At 37.3% G+C, this 19,088-nt stretch overlaps 1 protein-coding gene across 2 annotated transcripts in view; it reads left to right on the top strand.

Annotated features, from left to right (window-relative positions):
• The first annotated feature begins 1,251 nt into the window (after window positions 1-1,251).
• Window positions 1,252-19,088, top strand: part of LOC124159379 (zinc finger protein 341-like) — a 28,208-nt gene continuing 10,371 nt past the window's right edge. The window contains exons 1-11 of one of the 2 annotated variants that reach the window (XM_046535151.1): window positions 1,252-1,721; window positions 2,224-2,331; window positions 2,406-2,507; window positions 2,588-2,712; window positions 8,379-8,465; window positions 12,310-12,477; window positions 12,831-13,217; window positions 14,487-14,642; window positions 17,356-17,442; window positions 17,521-17,661; window positions 18,365-18,627. In XM_046535151.1, coding sequence (XP_046391107.1) covers window positions 1,691-1,721; window positions 2,224-2,331; window positions 2,406-2,507; window positions 2,588-2,712; window positions 8,379-8,465; window positions 12,310-12,477; window positions 12,831-13,217; window positions 14,487-14,642; window positions 17,356-17,442; window positions 17,521-17,661; window positions 18,365-18,627 — 1,655 coding nt within the window. In that variant the 5' untranslated portion in view covers window positions 1,252-1,690. Of the gene's footprint in view, window positions 1,722-1,878; window positions 2,090-2,223; window positions 2,332-2,405; window positions 2,508-2,587; window positions 2,713-8,378; window positions 8,466-12,309; window positions 12,478-12,830; window positions 13,218-14,486; window positions 14,643-17,355; window positions 17,443-17,520; window positions 17,662-18,364; window positions 18,628-19,088 lie in introns of those variants that run through there. The other variant, XM_046535152.1, reaches the window with a different exon arrangement.

Here is a 19,088-nt window from a genome sequence, read left to right as displayed (position 1 = left end):
GTTATTCGTGGAACTGAAACACTGATGTTTGTGTCCAGCAAGTGTAATGTAAGAATAGGTAAGGAATGCTCTCAAATATCCTAATTTCAACGCAGTCAGTTATGTTGAATTAGCATCAAAGGTTGTAGAACAGTGTACTACACATCATACTCTACTCAAAAGCTCGGCCGGGCATGAATTCAAAGTCTACTGAAAAAAATCAGTAATCCTTTACAACAGCTATAAAACTGGTAACAGATTTTCTTTCAAGTTGAAAAAAATTGAAAACTGCTAGCAACTTGCCAGTGAAGATGGAAGGCATGGTATTCAATTTTTTTGTGATGGTGAGGAAAAAATGTCATTGATAACAATGACACGTACAGTTGGTGGTATGACAGCTGACTGTGCCACCCATTGCACCAGCTCTCCAGGTGATAGATGGTGTAGATACTAATTTTACCAATAACTTTGTTGCATGTTGCTGTTGTAAAAAAAAATGCTGCATGCATGAAAGAAATTGCATTCAAGGCCCACAAAATCTGAAATTCATTTTATTTGTATGCATCGCTATTCCCTTTCCTACAGTTGTGGAGTCTTGCTATCACTTCATAAATGAGAATAATTTTCAAATTATGATCCTATAATAAACTTTCTCTTCAAAAAGTGGAAGTGCCAAGAATGGAAGCATTATTCTTTTATATATATATAGTTGAGGAATTAGAAGACATTGCCGAGATGTGTGCAACTATTGTCTAATAATAATAGACTTCAGTCTTGAAGCAAAGCTGTAAGTGGATGGAATGAGCACTTTATTGAAGAATATGTAGCAGCTCATCACATTCCCAAGCATCTGAATATAAGTGGCATAAACTACATGGGTTACATATTTGCCTATAACCTCACATTTAAATGTGTGTAAACCCTGTATTGGTAGTAGTAATGCATCTTCGGTTGGAAGAGAGTAAACAATGAAAAATATGATTTCCTTCGATAAACCTATGAAGAAATAACTTCGTAGGTTGGCGTGAGAAGTTAGATATTGAGACAAGGGAAATATCAGAAGTCATCAGTCAACTCTAGTTTTGACAATTCATTGCAAGCTTGGTTGGAGTCAAGGCCAATATATAATTAACAGGGCAGTCAAGTTCTCAAAGAAATAAAATTCATGCATTTATAAAACCGATCCCTTATGATACCATGTGACCAAGTTTTGATTTATACACTCAACTATCAAAAGTCGATATGCCACAAATTGAAATAAATTTTTGGCCGGCTACCTACACTGATGAAAGTGCATGAAAAATGTCCACGATTGCCAAAGGCAATCGAAGAAACAGCCCACTGTAACTTTGGTCAACTCATTCCCGAGAATTTGGGTTCCCACGCAAGTCGCCACGCATTTAACTGTATTTAACTGGACGCTACAATAAATGGTTTGATTTGAGAGACGGCATCCCCGTCTACCCGAAAAGTCGACACGCATCAAACTGGACGCCACAATAAATGGGTTGAAATGATCGATTAAGCAAAATTTTACAGGAAGGCGATTATCTAAATGCCTTTTCTCGTTTCTAGATTATCTTGATTCCTACAGCTTTCAGTGAAAAACTACGAACTTCGCCAAACGCAGGCTTGCAGAAAGAACATTTGCACATCTATCAACGCGCGATCTCACGGTACAAGCTGAAACTAAAAACCCCTAGAATTCACCATGGCGAGCTCAATTTTCGATACGCTGACAGGTATTTCATATATTGGAACACTTTTGCTTCTCTCCGTCTAATCCCTCCTTCAGTGTATTTTTTATACCTCATGCATCCCTTTAAATGACATATGATCCGTAGCTTTTCCAGCTATTACCATTACCTGATTCTCAATATACCCTTTGCGATGCCTCTCTCTTCCACCATTGGGGCGATAAGGATTGTTTACACCCATCTTTTTTGGTGATAGGGATTATTTTCTCATACTTCTATATCAATATAGTTTCAAAATTTGAGTATTCTACTTGGTTGGAAGACGATGTTCCCTTCGAATTATTGTGGGTGGGGTGAGACAGTAGCTGGAAAAGCCTAGGATTTCCAATGTTGCCATGTTATTTAAATATCAAGTCCGTTCGTCTTCATTTACTTCAAATGTTTTCTTAGTATTTAGTGTGATCATATGATTTATACGCTCTAAATACCTTTTTAGAATTGTAAGGACTCAAACTTCCTGCAGAGTAATTAGTTTCCTTCCTCTTAGGGGTGTCTATAGATAGCCAAACTGCATTGACAGTTCAAACATTGCTGGATCAAAATTCATCTGCCATCGGTCTCTCCGCTGATTCTTCCATTGTTGATGATACTGACAGTACGTATAGGACCGGTGTGTGGGTATTTAAATGAATGTCTTTGTGCTAAAATCTATATTCAATCTTTGAACAGCTCCTATTACCTTGGACGAAGAAGATGTATTTCAGTGTGGGAAGTGTAAAAAGCAGTTCATATCATTGCCAATGTTTCTCTGCCACAAAAAGGAAAGCTGCAGTGAGTAAAGAGCGGCTTATTGTGTATTTAGACATTTACTTCCCCACCTTATGAGGTATTAATTCATTTTTCCTATTTAGTGGTCCACAAATCACTTATTTACCAAAATGAGATGGATGTTCTGGATGATTCAGCTATTGTCACTGCCACAGACAATGGGGCGCCTTCTCCCTCATCAGAAGCGTTCGATGTCACCCAACTGGAGGTAGTATATTTTGTTCATATACTCCTGAACGGTTTACACATGGTTCCACATCTCTATGTTTAAATTTAGTGAAATTCATTAATTCCTGTCGATACTAAACATTATATGGAGTAATGAATAATTCCATCAGGAAAGGGTTTGGTGGGAAGAGACTTTTTGAAAAATATTGTTTAGCAATTTTCAAGTTTTTTCTGAATTAACATATATGCTCAATAAAAATTTGTATGTATTCATATTATCTGGGAGGCAGTACGAAATTATTTACTTAAAGGTAGTCTTTATTATGCAGGTACTGTGAATTTATAATGAGTATTTAGTATTTATGTACAAAGCGCAACATGCAGCTGCACCCCGAAGCCGTCAGCAACGATGCCTCTTGCTGCGAAAACCTACGTTCAAAGTTATTTACCTCCTGTTTATGGTTTCCTATTTTCATCTTATATTTAGTCATCTTCTTTTCCATTATTAATTGAATTATCTTCAGGTCTCCCTCGGTCTCTGATATTTCTACAATGTTATAAAAAAATACTGAATGCTAAATACTCTCCATGAATTTTCACTCACGGATCTGCCTCTTCCATTTCATTAATAGCTTTTATGTTTTAAAGATAAAAACTTACATGGATCGGATCACACCCTTGTTTTACCCCTTTCCTCTTTCTTGCTTCTTTGTAGCTGTGTCCAGATTTAATCAGAGCCTCTTGGATTTTGCATAAATTGTGGACAGTTACAGTGTACGTTTAATAACATACTCTGGAATTTAAGACGTCTTTTAGTTCAGAAACGCCACTTATTTCAATCCTCATGTTCTTGTAGTTAAGTCGCCCCTCTTCTGTTTTGTTCCTTGTGCATTTGTACTTCCCTATTTCTTCAATGAGTTTTTAGAATTGATCCTTGGTCTTAAGCATTATCTTGGCAGCTTTTCTTCTTCATTAAAACTTCTGTTACTGTTTTTCAAGTCATCTTCTTCTGATTTCTCGGTATAATCTTTTTATTATATTCTCTGCTTATTCCTGATATCCTGGCTGATGTTGAGCCCCCATCTCATCTTTTAGTCTTGGCCTTGTTCTTCACAGGTTTTTTCAGTTTTTTCAATGTTCATTATCACTAAATAATGGTTGCTGTCGATATCTGCCCTGGGTGTTACGGTCTTCTATAGGGTTTTCAAATGTACAATATGCCAAGATGTAATATATTAAAGGTATCTTTCCTTTTCCTGGCATTTTCCATGTGTATCTTCTTCACTATATATAGGGCCTCTTCATTATGCCGAGTTCTAGTACTACCAGGATTATTCTTTGCATATCCACCTTCAGATTCTCTAGACTTCTCCAGGTCAGAGTGATCTCATGTTACATGTTTCTGTCCTCAAAGGTTCATCAAGTTTGAGCAATGTACTCATTCAGGTAGTCATAGCCTGGTGTTCCGACTGGGGGCTAGTTAAGCTCCGGAATATTTTACTTGAGAGAATTCCATAATGTCTGTTAAATACTATGATGGTTGCAGCGACTTCTCTAGATAGTACTGTGGTTGTTGTCCCTTGCCTTCCATATTGCAGTGATACAGCCACTAAGGTAAATGTTGCCATGTTAGCAGTGATATAAGTGTTGCTGTACTGACCGCTGTGGTCTTCTCCTTTACTCTTTTCTCACTGCAGTCGGTGGGCAGCACAATTTTTGGTGGCCTCCTGAAGTCTAGTCATGGCCTCTTCACAGGTTCTGCATCATTCAAATGGGTTACCTTTTCAGAGGAAAGACCACCTTGTTGATGTTGCTATTTATGTACGATTTATTATTTTACGAGAAAAATTTTATTAATAATCTCTATGAGTCAGTCTCAGGCTGAACTTTGTGGAAGTCCATTTCAACAATTTAAAAGAAAAAACTTTGTTTTTATCCACCAATTTATTTTCGTGGTACAACTAGTTTCAAAGCAGCGGCATCATCCTCTGGTACCTGAGGGTGACACCGCTTCGTTGAAACTACAGTAGACTCTCCTTAATACGAACAACGTTATTACGAAGTTCTCGTTATTACGAAGCGAATCGTTGGTCCCGACGAAAAGGCATATGCTAGCTATAGTAAAAGAAACGTTATTGCGAAATTTTCGATTTTACGAAATTACGAACCTCAGTCCCGGTCCCGGCGGCTATAAAATAAACCTTATTACGAAGTTCCCCGTGTAAGCAACGGCATTTAGGTGCATATTCACTACGCTGAGTTATAATAATCGCGCCGCGTTTAAGTTCTTCTCGTGAATCGCGCCCAAGAGCGTCAATTATGGCTCTTTCTTCAGTGTACACGCAACATCATCTAATAAGTTTCATTCCTGTGGAGCCATGGTGACTCACTTGTAACCGCTCGTAAATTGGACGTACAGTGGGTTCGGGGTTCCCACGCGCATTCGATTTACGAATTTTCAGAGATACGAGCATTCAAATTTCGAATTTGGCGCCTTTCAATTTGGCCGATGCTTCGCGGTTTGGCTTGGCGTAGAGGAACTGTCACTTTGGGCACAATCTGAACAAAGTATCATTGAATCCGGTGTGAATTTAGGAACTGTTCAGCGTTTCGCCTGTTCATCCTTACCGCGAGTAGTGATTTTTTCGGTTCCGGCTGCGTCGCACGCCCAGCTAGATCAGTTCGTAATATCGTGAGCTAGAGCACGATTGTGATTCAGTGTTGCATTTTGTAGGATGACCGTATTTCTCATGATGCAATTTCATACAGTCCGGCCGGCGACAGTAGCCCGATGACGGCACAATAGGAGAGGTGGATAACCCTACGCCAGCACGGTTTACAGTCAATCGCTGTCCAACAAAACCCTCGCCTTGTCTCTCAACGTTGTCAACTGCATAAGGTGCACCGAAATATGGCTGATCATCAAAAAAATCCTTTCTTCGAATCGCCAAAACAAGTGATTCTTCGTCTGGGTCCATCACGCGTGGCGTCCCTTCCGCATCCTTTCTTCGTGGAACCCTTTGTAGGCGTTTCACTTTCTTAGATGGCAACCCTGCCCCTACCCCGACCTAGACCATTCTGTGTGTCATCGGACAACCCTCAGCGGCCGTGCTGTAGGTTTATCAACTTAGGAACAAGGTCTTGGAACGCAACCAGTACGTATATCGCACTTACTGTATTCGGGAAGATATCAACCCTCGATTGCGTCGTGCCGCATTCTTCTGCTGAGAAACTGGAATGAATTTTCCTGTTTAAACAAATTCCCGCGTAATTTAATCGTGTTTATTAAATACGGTTTTTTTCGATGATTCCTAAAAGAAACGTTGATACGAACTTCGTTATTACGAACCTCCGGTTTTTCGGTCCCGCGAACTTCGTAATAACGAGAGTCTACTGTAGTTGTACCACCAAAATGATTTGGTGGATAAAAACAAAGCTTGTTCTTTTTTAATTGTTAAAATTTTTATTTATCAAAGCTAATCTCTATGTTTAATGGTCCACTCACCATCTGCTGTTCGATGGATGCAATTGGTGGCTTTAAACTTAGTCATAAGATTGAAAGCATTCAGATGAATTACTTAGCCATAAGATTCAAAGCATGCAAATGCATTATGCATTATTTGATTGGAAATAATTCTTTCTAAATATTTAATTGAATGATTTGAATCATCACCACTATCATGTTGCGCATCGTCCGACAATCGTACAATCTCACCCTCTGATCTTCCTCTCTTTTAAGTCCTTCCCAGACAGCAACTGTGGTGAAGTATAAGTATGCATTTTGGTGTGAAGATACGAGTAGAAAGTACATATGTAATTTGAAATCTCCTTTGAAAATGCTGTAATATTTGTGGAAACTTGAAAAAATGAGGAAAAACCTTCAATTTCATTTCATGGAGGTGTTCGAAATAATGGTACTCCATAAGCTTTGGAATTTTTTTAACAAGCAACTTGGACTGTTTTTTGACAAAAGGACTTTTTTATGTAAATTTTTCCCCAAAATGTTACAAGGGCCTTATAGACAATATTCATTGATATTAGCCCTATATTTGGAAACAAAACACAAGTGAAGAAATTGTTTGGAAAATAAATTCATGGAAAGCATTATCAATTAATGGTCCCTTAACCTCTTCCCTACGCAGGGCGTGATTTCACGGCCTGTATTTTTCGAAGCAAATGGCCAAAGGCCGTGTTTTCACGGTTTCGCGGTCAAGAATGCCAAGTGGGTCCCAACCGTCATTAGGGTCCCTCGGCGCGAGAGGTCCGACCCTTTCCTATTGTCCGTGTGGGGATTACCTCGGCCCATTCCGCCTCTCAGTGTCCCACTCAAGGAAGGTGCTCATGGTCACTTATTTGTTTATAAGGTGGAATAACTAAAAACGTTCATGTTGCATTTATTAAAAATCAATGCGAGGAATAACATTCTGTATGTTCCGCTGATTGGTTCCAAATTTTAAACGGAATTCTAGCGTTCATATTAACGGAGTTGATCATCACGTAGAACAATTTTTGGAGACGCTAAGGTTAGATGTTTAATTGTTATTTTTATAACTTACTAGCAAGTTTATAGGAGCGATATTGTAATGATTTACATCTAAAAATATACGTTACTCTTTAATTACATTCTAAGTGTACATTTGCGGTGAAATTCGACAGAATATCCGATTTAACTTCTATGAAAAAAAGCCCTCGTAATGTAATAAAATTTGATTATCTCAGTTCTTTGTCGTGAGCCAAAATTACAGCGGCTATTTTTAATAACCTCTTACCAACCTTTAAATACAAAGGTATTATAAACCAATTTTGCTATGAATACTGATTAATGCATATCCTAAAAATTCGTAAATTTAATGTACCAATAGGGAATGTTTTACGTAGACACATGTTGTGAGAAGCATTCCATACCAATGCAGGAATAAGAACTGCTCTACCCAGGTAATTACTCTCATATTGTAAGTACTCTCATTGGTGTAAGTATTGTCCTACTGAAATATGTACGTGGAAGATGATAACCTCACTCTTCTCGGAAAAGCTCATTTGGCAATGATATAGTGCCGTTTTGCTGAAAACCCTAAAAATAACCGTAGAACTTCGTTTAAAAGTTCTACAGGCATTGCAAAATGAAAGGAATACATTGATGAACTGACATTTAATGCAACAGTAACAATTAAAAAAATTAAAATTGCACTGGCAATAATAAACTGACCGCAAAAGTACGCCGGGATTAGCTGCCTTCGGGGAAAAGGGTCGAGGATTATATTTGCCCAGTTGCCGAGGAAAGGGTACCTGGTCAGTCCCAAGCCGAAAAAAAACTCCGTACAGGGCGAAAGCAACTTCCCGCGAAAGAGCTCGGCGCGAAAAGGTTAATGTTCTATTTAATGAAGAAAATAGCAAAAAGTGAATAAATGCACTGTTACTCAATTTATCTTCAGGAATAATCTAAAAGAGTACTTGTTAAGTTAATTACTGTTCAATGAAAGAGAAAAGATAATTGTGATAGTGAAAAATCTGCTTCCATCTTTGCTGGCTGCTACAAAGAAGAATTGTAAATCAGTGGTTGTATTGTTTTAAGGAGCTTAATCCTAATCTGACAATGGCTTTTTCACTATTAAATCATCTCAATTTAAATTTTATTTGGATAGTCCTTTTTTTATGTGAAATAATTCTAAGTTAGAATTAGCTATTTATGTGTTTCCTTTTTTTAAGGTTGGACAGCCAATTATACTGGAGGAAGCAGACATGTTATCCTTCAGCATTGATCAAAACTCTCTTCAGCTTTCCACATCATCACAGGTTGGTATTTTTCATGTAAAACAGTCGAAAAACTCATTCTATATTTTTGTTCTCTATCTTTATGTATGTAATACAACAGCCACGCATATCTACCTTGCATTTGCCCGTATTTGATATGTGATTGAGAATTTCCGGGTCTCTCTGTTGGGTCATGATGATCTTAGGGGATGATCAAACTGTGTGTTAGATGCATTTTATTCAAAGGTATCATGCAAGATGTACCCTAATTCACTACAAACCAGGTAGATTTGAATACTTGAGCTGTAATAAGCTGAGACTTCTGTCTTCACATGAATTATTTGCTTGTGAGTATTAACAATCAGTTACAAAATTGATATGAATCGTATGTAGTTTATCATTTGTTCAGGCTACTGACTGCAATAACTTTTTTAAGGTTATGCTGGCTGCCTATCGAATTACCTGTGACTAGCTCTCGGAATGGGCCAAAAGTGATGGCATTATATGTACCCAAGAAAGGGATGGGAACATCCCTCAGAGGCTAGATTTTTATAGGGAACAATGACTTAGGAAGGGAGGAGGTGGATGGGAACCCTCTAAAAGCAAAAATAAGTGGTGTGGGCCGTACCTCAGCTGCGTTGCAGTTTGGGATAGTACTCTCTAAGGTGGATCAGATTTCAGGACTGTATCTCACAACTAGTAAGAGATAGGTCTAAACAAATGAAAATTCGGTCATAAAGGGCTTTATTTCATGTTTTCGTAGAAATCAAGTGCTTTTTCCGCCTCAAATGACTAAATTTTGGGTCCTAAAGGCACAGTATGGTTATATTGAAGCAACTAAATTTTAGCTTGTAAATGTAGACTTCATTTCAATAATTTTGAAAGTATGAATTTTCCTTATTATGAAGTATAAGGGCAGGCCTACTGCTCTGCAACTAAATTCATTTTGGTATTGATCATCTCAGGAGATGCAGGGGGAAGAAAGGATGAGACAGTTGTGTTATTGCTATGGTCATAAGTAGAGATACGTGAAAATAGCACTTTAATTGTAATTTTATAGCACTTTCAATTACAGTTGATAGCATACAGTGGAACCTCTTTAAAGCGAGTACGGGCTATAGCGACACCCCCGCTATTACGAGAGATAGCCGATGCACCGTCAATTGACCCTATAATAAGCGTGTTAAAAAATTCGTTTTTACGAGACCCTTTCGGTGTTGGTTCTCGCCATAGCGAGGGTTTCACCGCCGGAAGACTTTCATGAAGACTCCTTAACCTCTGTAATTGCTAGCGATCTGTTAGAAATGAAGTTAATGGAGTGCTCAGTCTCAAATTTATGTGGTAAACTGTCGTTCGATAAATATAATGATGACGAAACAATGCTTTGCATGATTTTTATTCAGTGCGGCACTTATAAATTGTTTGAATAGCTAGTCGTTATTTGAGTAAGGAAATTTAGTGATGCAAAAAAACATCGCCTTTCGTCTGGATTTATGCTTACGTTTATCGGATAGATGTTTATCTGTCGCCGCACCACTCCTGTTCCTGTATATCTGTTCGCAACAGGTATATTGGCTATTATTTGCTCCACCTCCGGTAAAGCGACAATTCGCTATAGCGAGTGTTTATTAGTGCACCGTGGGGTGTCGTTATATCGAGGTTTCACTGTATTTTAGGATCTATTTTTTTCTTATTTTCATAATTGACAGTGGCAGAAAAAATTAACGCAAAGCTTATTGGCGTCTGAAAGCGGCCAGTTCAGGAATTACTTGTCTTCCAAAATTTTCCTCTCGTAATGCTGTCATACAACCGGGAATTTTAAAAGCTATATATCCCTTGTACTAGGGAAATAATCATATCCGCCGCATTATGACAACGGGCAAGAGATCCAGCTACGAACTCTTACCCATTTTCTTCGAAGAATGCTTCGCCCACGACTCACCTAGAATGGAGTTTACTCTCGTCGGGATATCTGTGGATGAAGCCGACATATTGGGAATTGAGACTGCCTTGGGGCACAATCGTTCCGTTGGTGTAGTGGGTAAAGTATCGTGCAACAACTCAGAAGTTCCTTGGATCAAGTCTCAGTGACGGATGATTTGATGATACACGAACACTTTGGAAATTTTTCTGATCTTAAATCTTCGCAGAACCTATCACAAGGTCCAAAGGATGTTGTATGGCTATTGAATTCTAACGTGCTTATTTATTTGTTGAAATTTAACTCTTATATTGCATAAACATTAGGGCAGTTGACTGTGGAGTGAATTTTGACTTCCTTTTCTGCATCGTCCCGCCCTGCTTCAAGGCCCCTAACATTAGCTGCATGTGCGATGTGTCATGGCCTACACTTCTTCCCCCGTTCAAGGGATAATTCCTCAGAATTTGTTCGGAGCTTAGTGAAGGCAGAATATCAAGCCGCCCAAACTCAGTAGTTCTCAATCGGAAATTTTTTATTTCCTACCACATCGAGAATTTTTTATCCCATCAAAAAATGTCGGAACAGGAATCTGCTGCATTTGTAGCATATATGACTTGCTTATTCATTCTACATGAACTCTAAGGTCATCATTGCTCTATGCAACCTGCAAAACATCACTGTATAACTTGCAACAAAGTTGCCTATTTCGTGTTATACATAGTTGGATTTATGTGGAAAATTTTCTGTAGTTTCTCATGACTTTTGGGGGGGTATGGGTTACAGTTAATTAACTGAGCTATAGCCTAATGCCTAATCTAGTGGTATGTGACTACTAATCCATTTATGCCTACCTTACCTAAATATTTTTAACTAACTTAAAATTCATGAATAGTTAAAGAACTTCACATTTATTGTTGCTCATAATTTTTACCCTTACATGTTTTAAAGTAATTTTGCATTTTTCCATGTAATCTCTTGCAATTTTTTAAAGTAAGCTATCAAACATGCTATATGCTGATTTTACAATTACATGAACTATCCCTGTGTCTGACAAACCTGTGATACAATTCTCATAATTTCTACCTCAATATAATGAGAAAGGATTGGTAATACCTTATTGGACTATTGATTCATGCATTCTAGGCAGTGATAGATTAGGTGCAGTGAGTCCTCGTTCTACGTCACCCCGTTTAACGTCATTTCGCAATAATGTCACGAAAATTTTGAGACCGTCATTCGTTTATCGCACTTACGCTTCGCGATTACGTCAAGTCTTTTAAATTTCGCGCGAAAAAAAAAGGCGAAGCGGCGGGCGTTGCAGGTTGTTCGTTTTGTGGGCGGCAATATAGTCAGTCTATACAAAGTGTAAAACAGTGTTGTTTATTGATAGTTGCGATTACGGTTTTAGCAAAAATTTCTGCAAAATGAATTCTTGCGTAGGTGCGCAAGGTTTTACTTGACATAATGGTTTTCAGGAACCTAAAAAGTGATTTCAAGGCATTTTTCCGTGTAGAACTCGGAGTTTTTGTCGTCACTTTTTTCGCCGAGTTCACAATAATTTTGGTTCCTGTAACTGCGACGATGTTTCAGCGATGATGATGCCCTGGCGACGCTCGCCCGGGCGGCCACCATAGCGAAGCGGAAAAGCAAATGCTGGAAGATACAAAAATGGAGAAGGATTTACGTCACTGCTGCTATTGTCGTCGGTGAAGATAGGAACTCGTATTTATGCGATAGTTTGGCATTCCCATCGTAAAAAATGCCCCAGATATGATACGCTAACATTTTTTTGCATAGGAATTGTGAGGTCTAGGAGCCGCCATCCACTTTTTACATTGTTTCTCATGGGATATTATGCTTCGATTAACGTCATTTCGTTTATCGTCACATTTTTCAGGAATGGTAAGTGACGTTAAACGAGGACTCACTGTATTCTGTAGTAAAACCCCAGATTATTTTTTTCAGGCAATATCATCACTTTCAAATGCAATGCAAGGGTCTTTTCTTGATACTTCAAGCCGTGAAACAGCTTATGGTGATTTGAAAACTCCACCGTGTATTGGTGATGTCAAGAGTCCAAGTGGTGGATTCAATATGAATATTGGAGGACAGCCTATTTTTGTTACAACTCAGGTAACTGCAACACTTCTCAATCTTTCCAAAGTATCTTTCAGTTAACATACCTCTCTACATATGTACCACTATTTTGGACATGTGGTGAGTCTAGATCTGTCTCCAATTTTTATATTATGCTTGCTTCTTATGTAAGATATTCTGATGGGTAACATTTTCAAACTCCAGTTAACAAAGATATTAAAGTGCATTATCTTTTCATCTTTACCAAGTTTCATGGAGCTCGTTATCATTTTTGGCCTTTCCAAAAATCAAATTCAGCTTTGGTATTTGGTTATGAGTATTGAAATGATTTCTCTGAAGTTGATATCTCCATTCTTTAGTAATATAATTCTATAAAAAACTATTTTCAGCTTCAAGGAGACATTCCATCCCCTACTGGTGGCTTTGTCGTAACCACCTCTGCACCACTTCTCCCTGACACTCAAGTACAAGCAGCCTTGCCTACTGATGTGGGAATAGGACCAGCCCTTCCAGAAATAGAGCCTATTTCTACTTCACAAAGACTGGATCTGTCCGAGGCTGACATTAAGGATGTCGATTTGTTGAACGACACTCTACAGGCCTTGACTGATGAAGGTGGTGGGCCTGGTAGTGAGGAAGTTGTGAGCCTAGTGCAAGACTCCAGTTCTGAGGTTGTCAGCTTAGGATTTCTCACAGTGGCATCAGCCTGTGCTGCTGCAGCCTCAGAGGCTCCTGATCCAACACATCTACCTCCACCTCCAATCAATAAGAAAAAGGTCAGGGAGGAATGGGTGGAACCCATGATACAGATATGCCTTTTCATCAATTGCTTCATTTCCTGAACGATCGAATGCAGTTTCACGCTGATATATTTCCATCTTTGATGAAAGAAAATATTCAATGCAAATTAAAATGAGGTGATGAATGTCTGCTGTTTATTGAAACTGACAATGAGTACTTGTATTTTGAATTATCAGGCTTTTAAATCCTGTGTTAATGCAGTGGAGCACCTTAATTTCTTAAAGGTCCTGTCTGTCAATGCCCATGCTCTGGAATTTAACCTGTATTTTTTAACTTAATAATTGTTTCAGAATATGTATGCTGAAACTAAGCTCGTAAAAAGTCTCCTATTTGTCTTATATCTTGCATATAATGTTCCTTATGCTACTCATTATCTTCTCAGGAAATATTTTCTGTTACTCTTTTTGATCATAATTTAAATGATTTTGTTTGTATTTTCTGTTTCGTGTCTTGTTTTATGACCATTAATTCTTTGAGTCGGTTTATGGGAATTGTTTTTTTATATAGCTTTCAGGAAATTTTGGCACATCCTGTTTTCATTATTTTTCTGAATCATTAGCCCTCTCCAATTTTGACAAGGGTCTCATCATTTGCCTCTTATTGGTTAACTGATGGAGTCAGGGCTAAGTTCTGTGAGATGAGAGGGTAACAACTTCTATATCCTATTTGCCCACTAGATTTTTGGGGGTTATTGAAGAAGGTTATGAAGGACCCCTTAATAAAGTTGCTCAACTGTGTCTCTAGGAATTGAATTAGGAATAGGGTCTTGTCATTGCCACTGTCAATAACGTGATCAAAGTAGATCAATTTAAGTAGGTAATCCCTTGAACTGAAAAGAATGTAGAGATTTATCATGTAATTCTCATGGTCTTTTAAAATATATTCCACGAATGCTTCTGAACAGATAATGTGGGGATATCTAATGAAATGACTTTTATACCATCATTTCCCTTTATGCTGAGTCTGCACCCAATTTTTAAATCACAGTATATTCTGTTTGTAAATCTTCATGTTAAAATTCCTGTTTCAGTATTGTTTGCCTTGTAAAGTCATTTTCGTTGAATTTTAAGGTGATCTTTATTGGAAATTGTTGATTTTATTACAACATTATCCTTATTATAATCCATTTTCGGGTGTACGTCTGCGTGCTTAAACCGTGCGTACACCCGAAAATGGATTATAATAGTGCATCTAATCGCTGCAAAAACCTTAAAACTAAAACATTATCCTTAATTTTTTTACAGCACAAATGTGATGTTTGCGGTAAGACATTTGCCAAAAATTTTGATTTCCAACAACACATGCGCAGCCACACCGGTGAGCGTCCATTCCAATGCGTTGTGTGTGGCCGGGCTTTTTCTCAAAAGTCTAACGTTAAGAAGCACATGCTGACTCACAGGGTAAGGAAAGAGCATGTATATATCTTTTTCAGGCATCATCATCATTAGTCAATAATCCTGAGATTGGTTTGACGCAGCTCTCCATTTCTCTCTCCTATACGCTAATCTTTTCATAGCAACATATTTCTTCTCTTTTACATCCTTTATAACCTGTCCTATATAACTCATTCGGGGCCTTCCCTTGCCCTTTTTCCCTTCCACTAGTCCTTCAACGATTGTCTTCATTAGACCATCGTGCCTCAAAATGTGTCCAACGAAGTTGTCCCTTCTTCTGCATAAGGTTTTTAGGAGGTTTCTCTTTTCTCCCACTCTTCTTAGCACTTCCTAGTTACTCACACGGTCAATCCATTTTATCTTCTTCATTCTTTTTCAGGCATAAACAGGATTATAAAAAGTTAGTGGAACCAGAAAATCGGAACCTCCATGTAGCTTGGATTTTGGATTTTGGAAAATATTTTTTTAATTTTATGTAGAGGTACAAATTTTACTTCGATTGTTTTAATCCTTTCTTTCAAAATTTCCACTTTTGAGGAAGACAACGGAAACTGGTATTAGTCGTAGGAAACTTTAAATGGAGATGAAGTATTTTTATCCCACATAAACCCTCAAAAGAAAAGTTATTCTTCTTTTTCCTAGTCTGTGATCGATTGGAGTCAAAAAACAGGTCCTATTGTCGAAAAAATGATTTTTGACTGAAGCAGAAAGAATATTTTTACCTAAACATATATGAGGTGGATAACAATCGGTAGTCCTCATCAATGAAGAATCTTACTAAAGGATGCCTTTTAAAGGTATTAAAAAAGATATTCGATAAAAACTGGAGTGTATGAATTAAGTCTGTAATATCAAGTAGAAAACTTCATATCAAAGGAAAAAAATTATTTAAGGGTTGGCTTACAGGTGCCTTTTGAGGTAAAATTTTGAAACTTATTGTAATAAAAGAAGTGAGATTAAACATTAGTCTTCAAAAACTTAAAATTTTGTACAGTACACTCCCAATTATTGGGGCTAATGATGGGGAGAGACCGCACGAATAGTCGGAAAACACGGATGATCCAAACTTTCACTTAAATATCTTGTAATGTTCATAATTTACGTAAAACAAACAATGTAGTATTATTTATGCAGTTATTCTGTTATTTTAGAGTGCTTCCCGGACTCATTGAGAGCTTTCTTCACCAGTTTGCGATCTATTTTGCGGCGATAACATGGTTGTACTCGTATTAATAATACCCCATGTAAGACCTGTTTTCGAAAACCTCTCATTCGTGGCTGTGTGATCATGGATACAGAAAAGTGGTTTGCACGAATGCTTCAAAACCACTGCTCGACGTCAGAAACTACACTGTCAGGTACCACGCCACGTAGTCGCATCTCGCACAAGTTGCCCGCGTTGCAACTGGTGCGCGACGTGCATCTGTGATCAAGGAGCATGGTCGCGCACGACGAGGCTTGGAAAACAGAAGCACGGTACTCCCGTGAATGCAGCTAGCGCATGATCGCTTCCTTTTTACGAAGGGGATTATAACGGAAATAATAATCGGTGTATCCTTGCATTAATGCCATAATTCCGATGATTTTGTGTCCGATTTTTAAAAATAAAGTTCATGGAAAAAAATTGAGCGAGAGTGAAAATCATGCAGGAATAACCCGTAACCCAGATAAACCGCAGCCAGATAATCGGGAGTCTGCTGTAGTTACTAATTTTTACAGTTATTTTATTATTAATTTTTATTAGTTTTTTAATAGTTATAACCCTTAGTGCGTTTGTCTGGCTATGTCAATGGCCAAAGTCTCCATCAAAAATTCCAAAATCTAATGTTACCAAGTAACAACAGTCATTTTTGAAATTAATGAAAAATTTATTATTTTGCTGTCGTAATGCAGTTATCCTGAAAAATTTTACAATCTGCAGTAATTTATTTCTACAGTAAAATAATTTATTTTTTATCCGACCAACTGTGAAAATCACAACCCCTTAACGAAGGGTTAGTAATTAAAAGACCAAATAAAGAAATCCCTGCTTTTAAACTGTGCACTACCATGAGAAAATTATAAGAAAAAGTGCATTGTCACCTTATGCAAAAGGGATGGAGGTAATCGTGAAATTTTTTTCTCACCTGTGTTATATAAAAATCTTTTTAACCATTGAAAGTCAACACAGAATATTAGTGTAAACTTTGCACAGCTGAAGGTTTAGAAGTTACAAATATGTCTGGGGGTTCCTTTGATGATTATATTTTTCTTGTAATAAATATTTAAAAATAATTAAAATTGGGAGTATTTCCAAACCATGCTGCACTCGGTAGTTTTTCTGGTTGGCCAGTTGAGGGCTAAAAATTATTTCAATTCTATCTTATACCTTTCAGCCTCCAGATTACAAGGTTAAGGGTTATTATAGAAAAATCTTCTCGGGATTGCGTGCGGGTTAGATTATTTAAGAGCGCCGACGTTTCGGGTACCGACTCGCTACCCATTCTCACGGCTACAAAAAAAAATCGAACCTTCAGCTGTGCAAAGTTTACACTAATATTCTGTGTTGACTTTCAATGGTTAAAAAGATTTTTATATAACACAGGTGAGATAAAAATTTCACGATTATTTCGGCTAAGGGTTATTGTTGACAGATGATGTTGTGGTGCTCTGATATATAGTGGTAAGGACGAAATGTACCAAGCTGCTTTGCAAATCTCAATTTTTCTTTCCCGAACAGGTTTGGCCCAGTGGTTTGACCAACACATTACCCAGTGATCCAATACAAGTTATATCTTTGGAAAGTGAAGATGATAAAAAAGAACAGGTTTGTATTGTAAGAATTGGTTTATGATTTTTCCATTACTGTGTATGAATTATTGGCACTCTTTTCTAAAATCTCTAGTTACTAGAAAGAACCCAGAGTAAAGATGGTGAAAATATTCAAGTTTTAATTGATAGTTCCTATGTGTGCCAATACTGCAACCGTGCCTTCCGATCGTATCTGGAGCTCAAGTCCCACATGAAGGATCATTCTAATGAAAAGGTATGTTTAAATTTTTATTCATTTTAATTTTCAATTTTTAAGGTACAATAGATTTGAGTCATTTCCAGCCACTTTTGGGTGGAGTTGACCCTTGACCTCTTAGATATTGTATTTCTTGACACTTATGCATTAAGATCGTTTGTACTGTTTTACAATTATGTTAGGCAAAGAATAACATATCTGCTGTTTCAAAAATAAGATATAATGGTTAATAATGTGATGGTTGTTTTTGTTTCATTAATTTTATAACACCAATGTGCCTTAACCTTGAAATCTACTTCAGCTATTGCTTTGTTTCTTTACTTATTTATTTTGCAATTCATATTTATTTTTTAAATTTTATTTCCATGCAAATTAGTCCAGGAAAATCCCGAATAAACATATTACTTGAGAAAATCGCTTTTCTTCATGCAATGAATGTGTTAATATTACTTTGAAATTTTTCAAAAGTTAGCCCTGAAAATCTAGAATTGTGCTTAAATTTTAAATTTCAACTTTTGTTGATATTTTTCCTTAGCATAAGTATTTATTCAGGATGAACAGTTTTACTTCATACAATTGTAATTTTACTGCTCTGTATTATTAAAGGTTTTACTGTATGCATTGTGTGTGGATGTTCCTCATATTTCTTTTTATTTTGCTATTACTGAATAGATTTTGTGTGTGAAATTTCATCTGTAAAGTTGGTGAATGCTTTTTTCAGATGTTCAAATGCATACAGCGGAAATGTGGCAAGACTTTTGCCGACTTAGATGATTTCCTTCTTCACACTAAAAGCCACAGTGAAGAAGAAGTTAGGTACAGATGCCATGTTTGCTGCCGAATATTTAAATCACTTGCTGAACTGGGCACCCACCAGTATTCTCATTTGCCATCTAATTCTAACGATTCATCGCAGAATCAAAGTTCTGGGGAAGGCAGTGGGAAGGATGCAGGAATTGTGTCGGGATCAAAAGGAAATTTAAGGTTAGTACTTGTATAATTTGTGTACAACTTAAGAAAAAAGAGTGATAATTTAATTTGTTACAAAGCATCTTTTTTGCCCAAGAAATTTTATAGCATGATCCCTATAAATATTTAATGTGTACAGAATATCTGCAATGATCTTAGTTTTGAAGAAGCAGCAGCCATACCAGTGACTATATCACACTCTATGTTCTTTTTGTAGAAGCAAGCCCAAGCGGCACTCTATGTAACCGTTCTGGTGTTTCTATTAAAAGTTAGAAGTATAAAATTCTTCATGGTTGCATCTAGTGTGTTGAAATAATCTCCAGCTTTTTAATTGTGGTGTGGAACAATTTGAATACAGTGGAACCTCGATTTATCGTTTTTCAGGGGGATGGATGAAAAAAACCATGAATGCGGGAAAACGATCAATGCGGGATTGTTTGTCCGGGTTGCGTATGTCCCAGGAAACGCTGGATTTT

The sequence above is a fragment of the Ischnura elegans genome, chromosome 5, assembly GCF_921293095.1.
Source record: "Ischnura elegans chromosome 5, ioIscEleg1.1, whole genome shotgun sequence".
Classification (NCBI taxonomy): Eukaryota; Metazoa; Arthropoda; class Insecta; order Odonata; family Coenagrionidae; genus Ischnura; species Ischnura elegans.
Note: the sequence above shows the minus strand (reverse complement) of the source record. Positions and strands in the feature narration are given on the sequence as shown.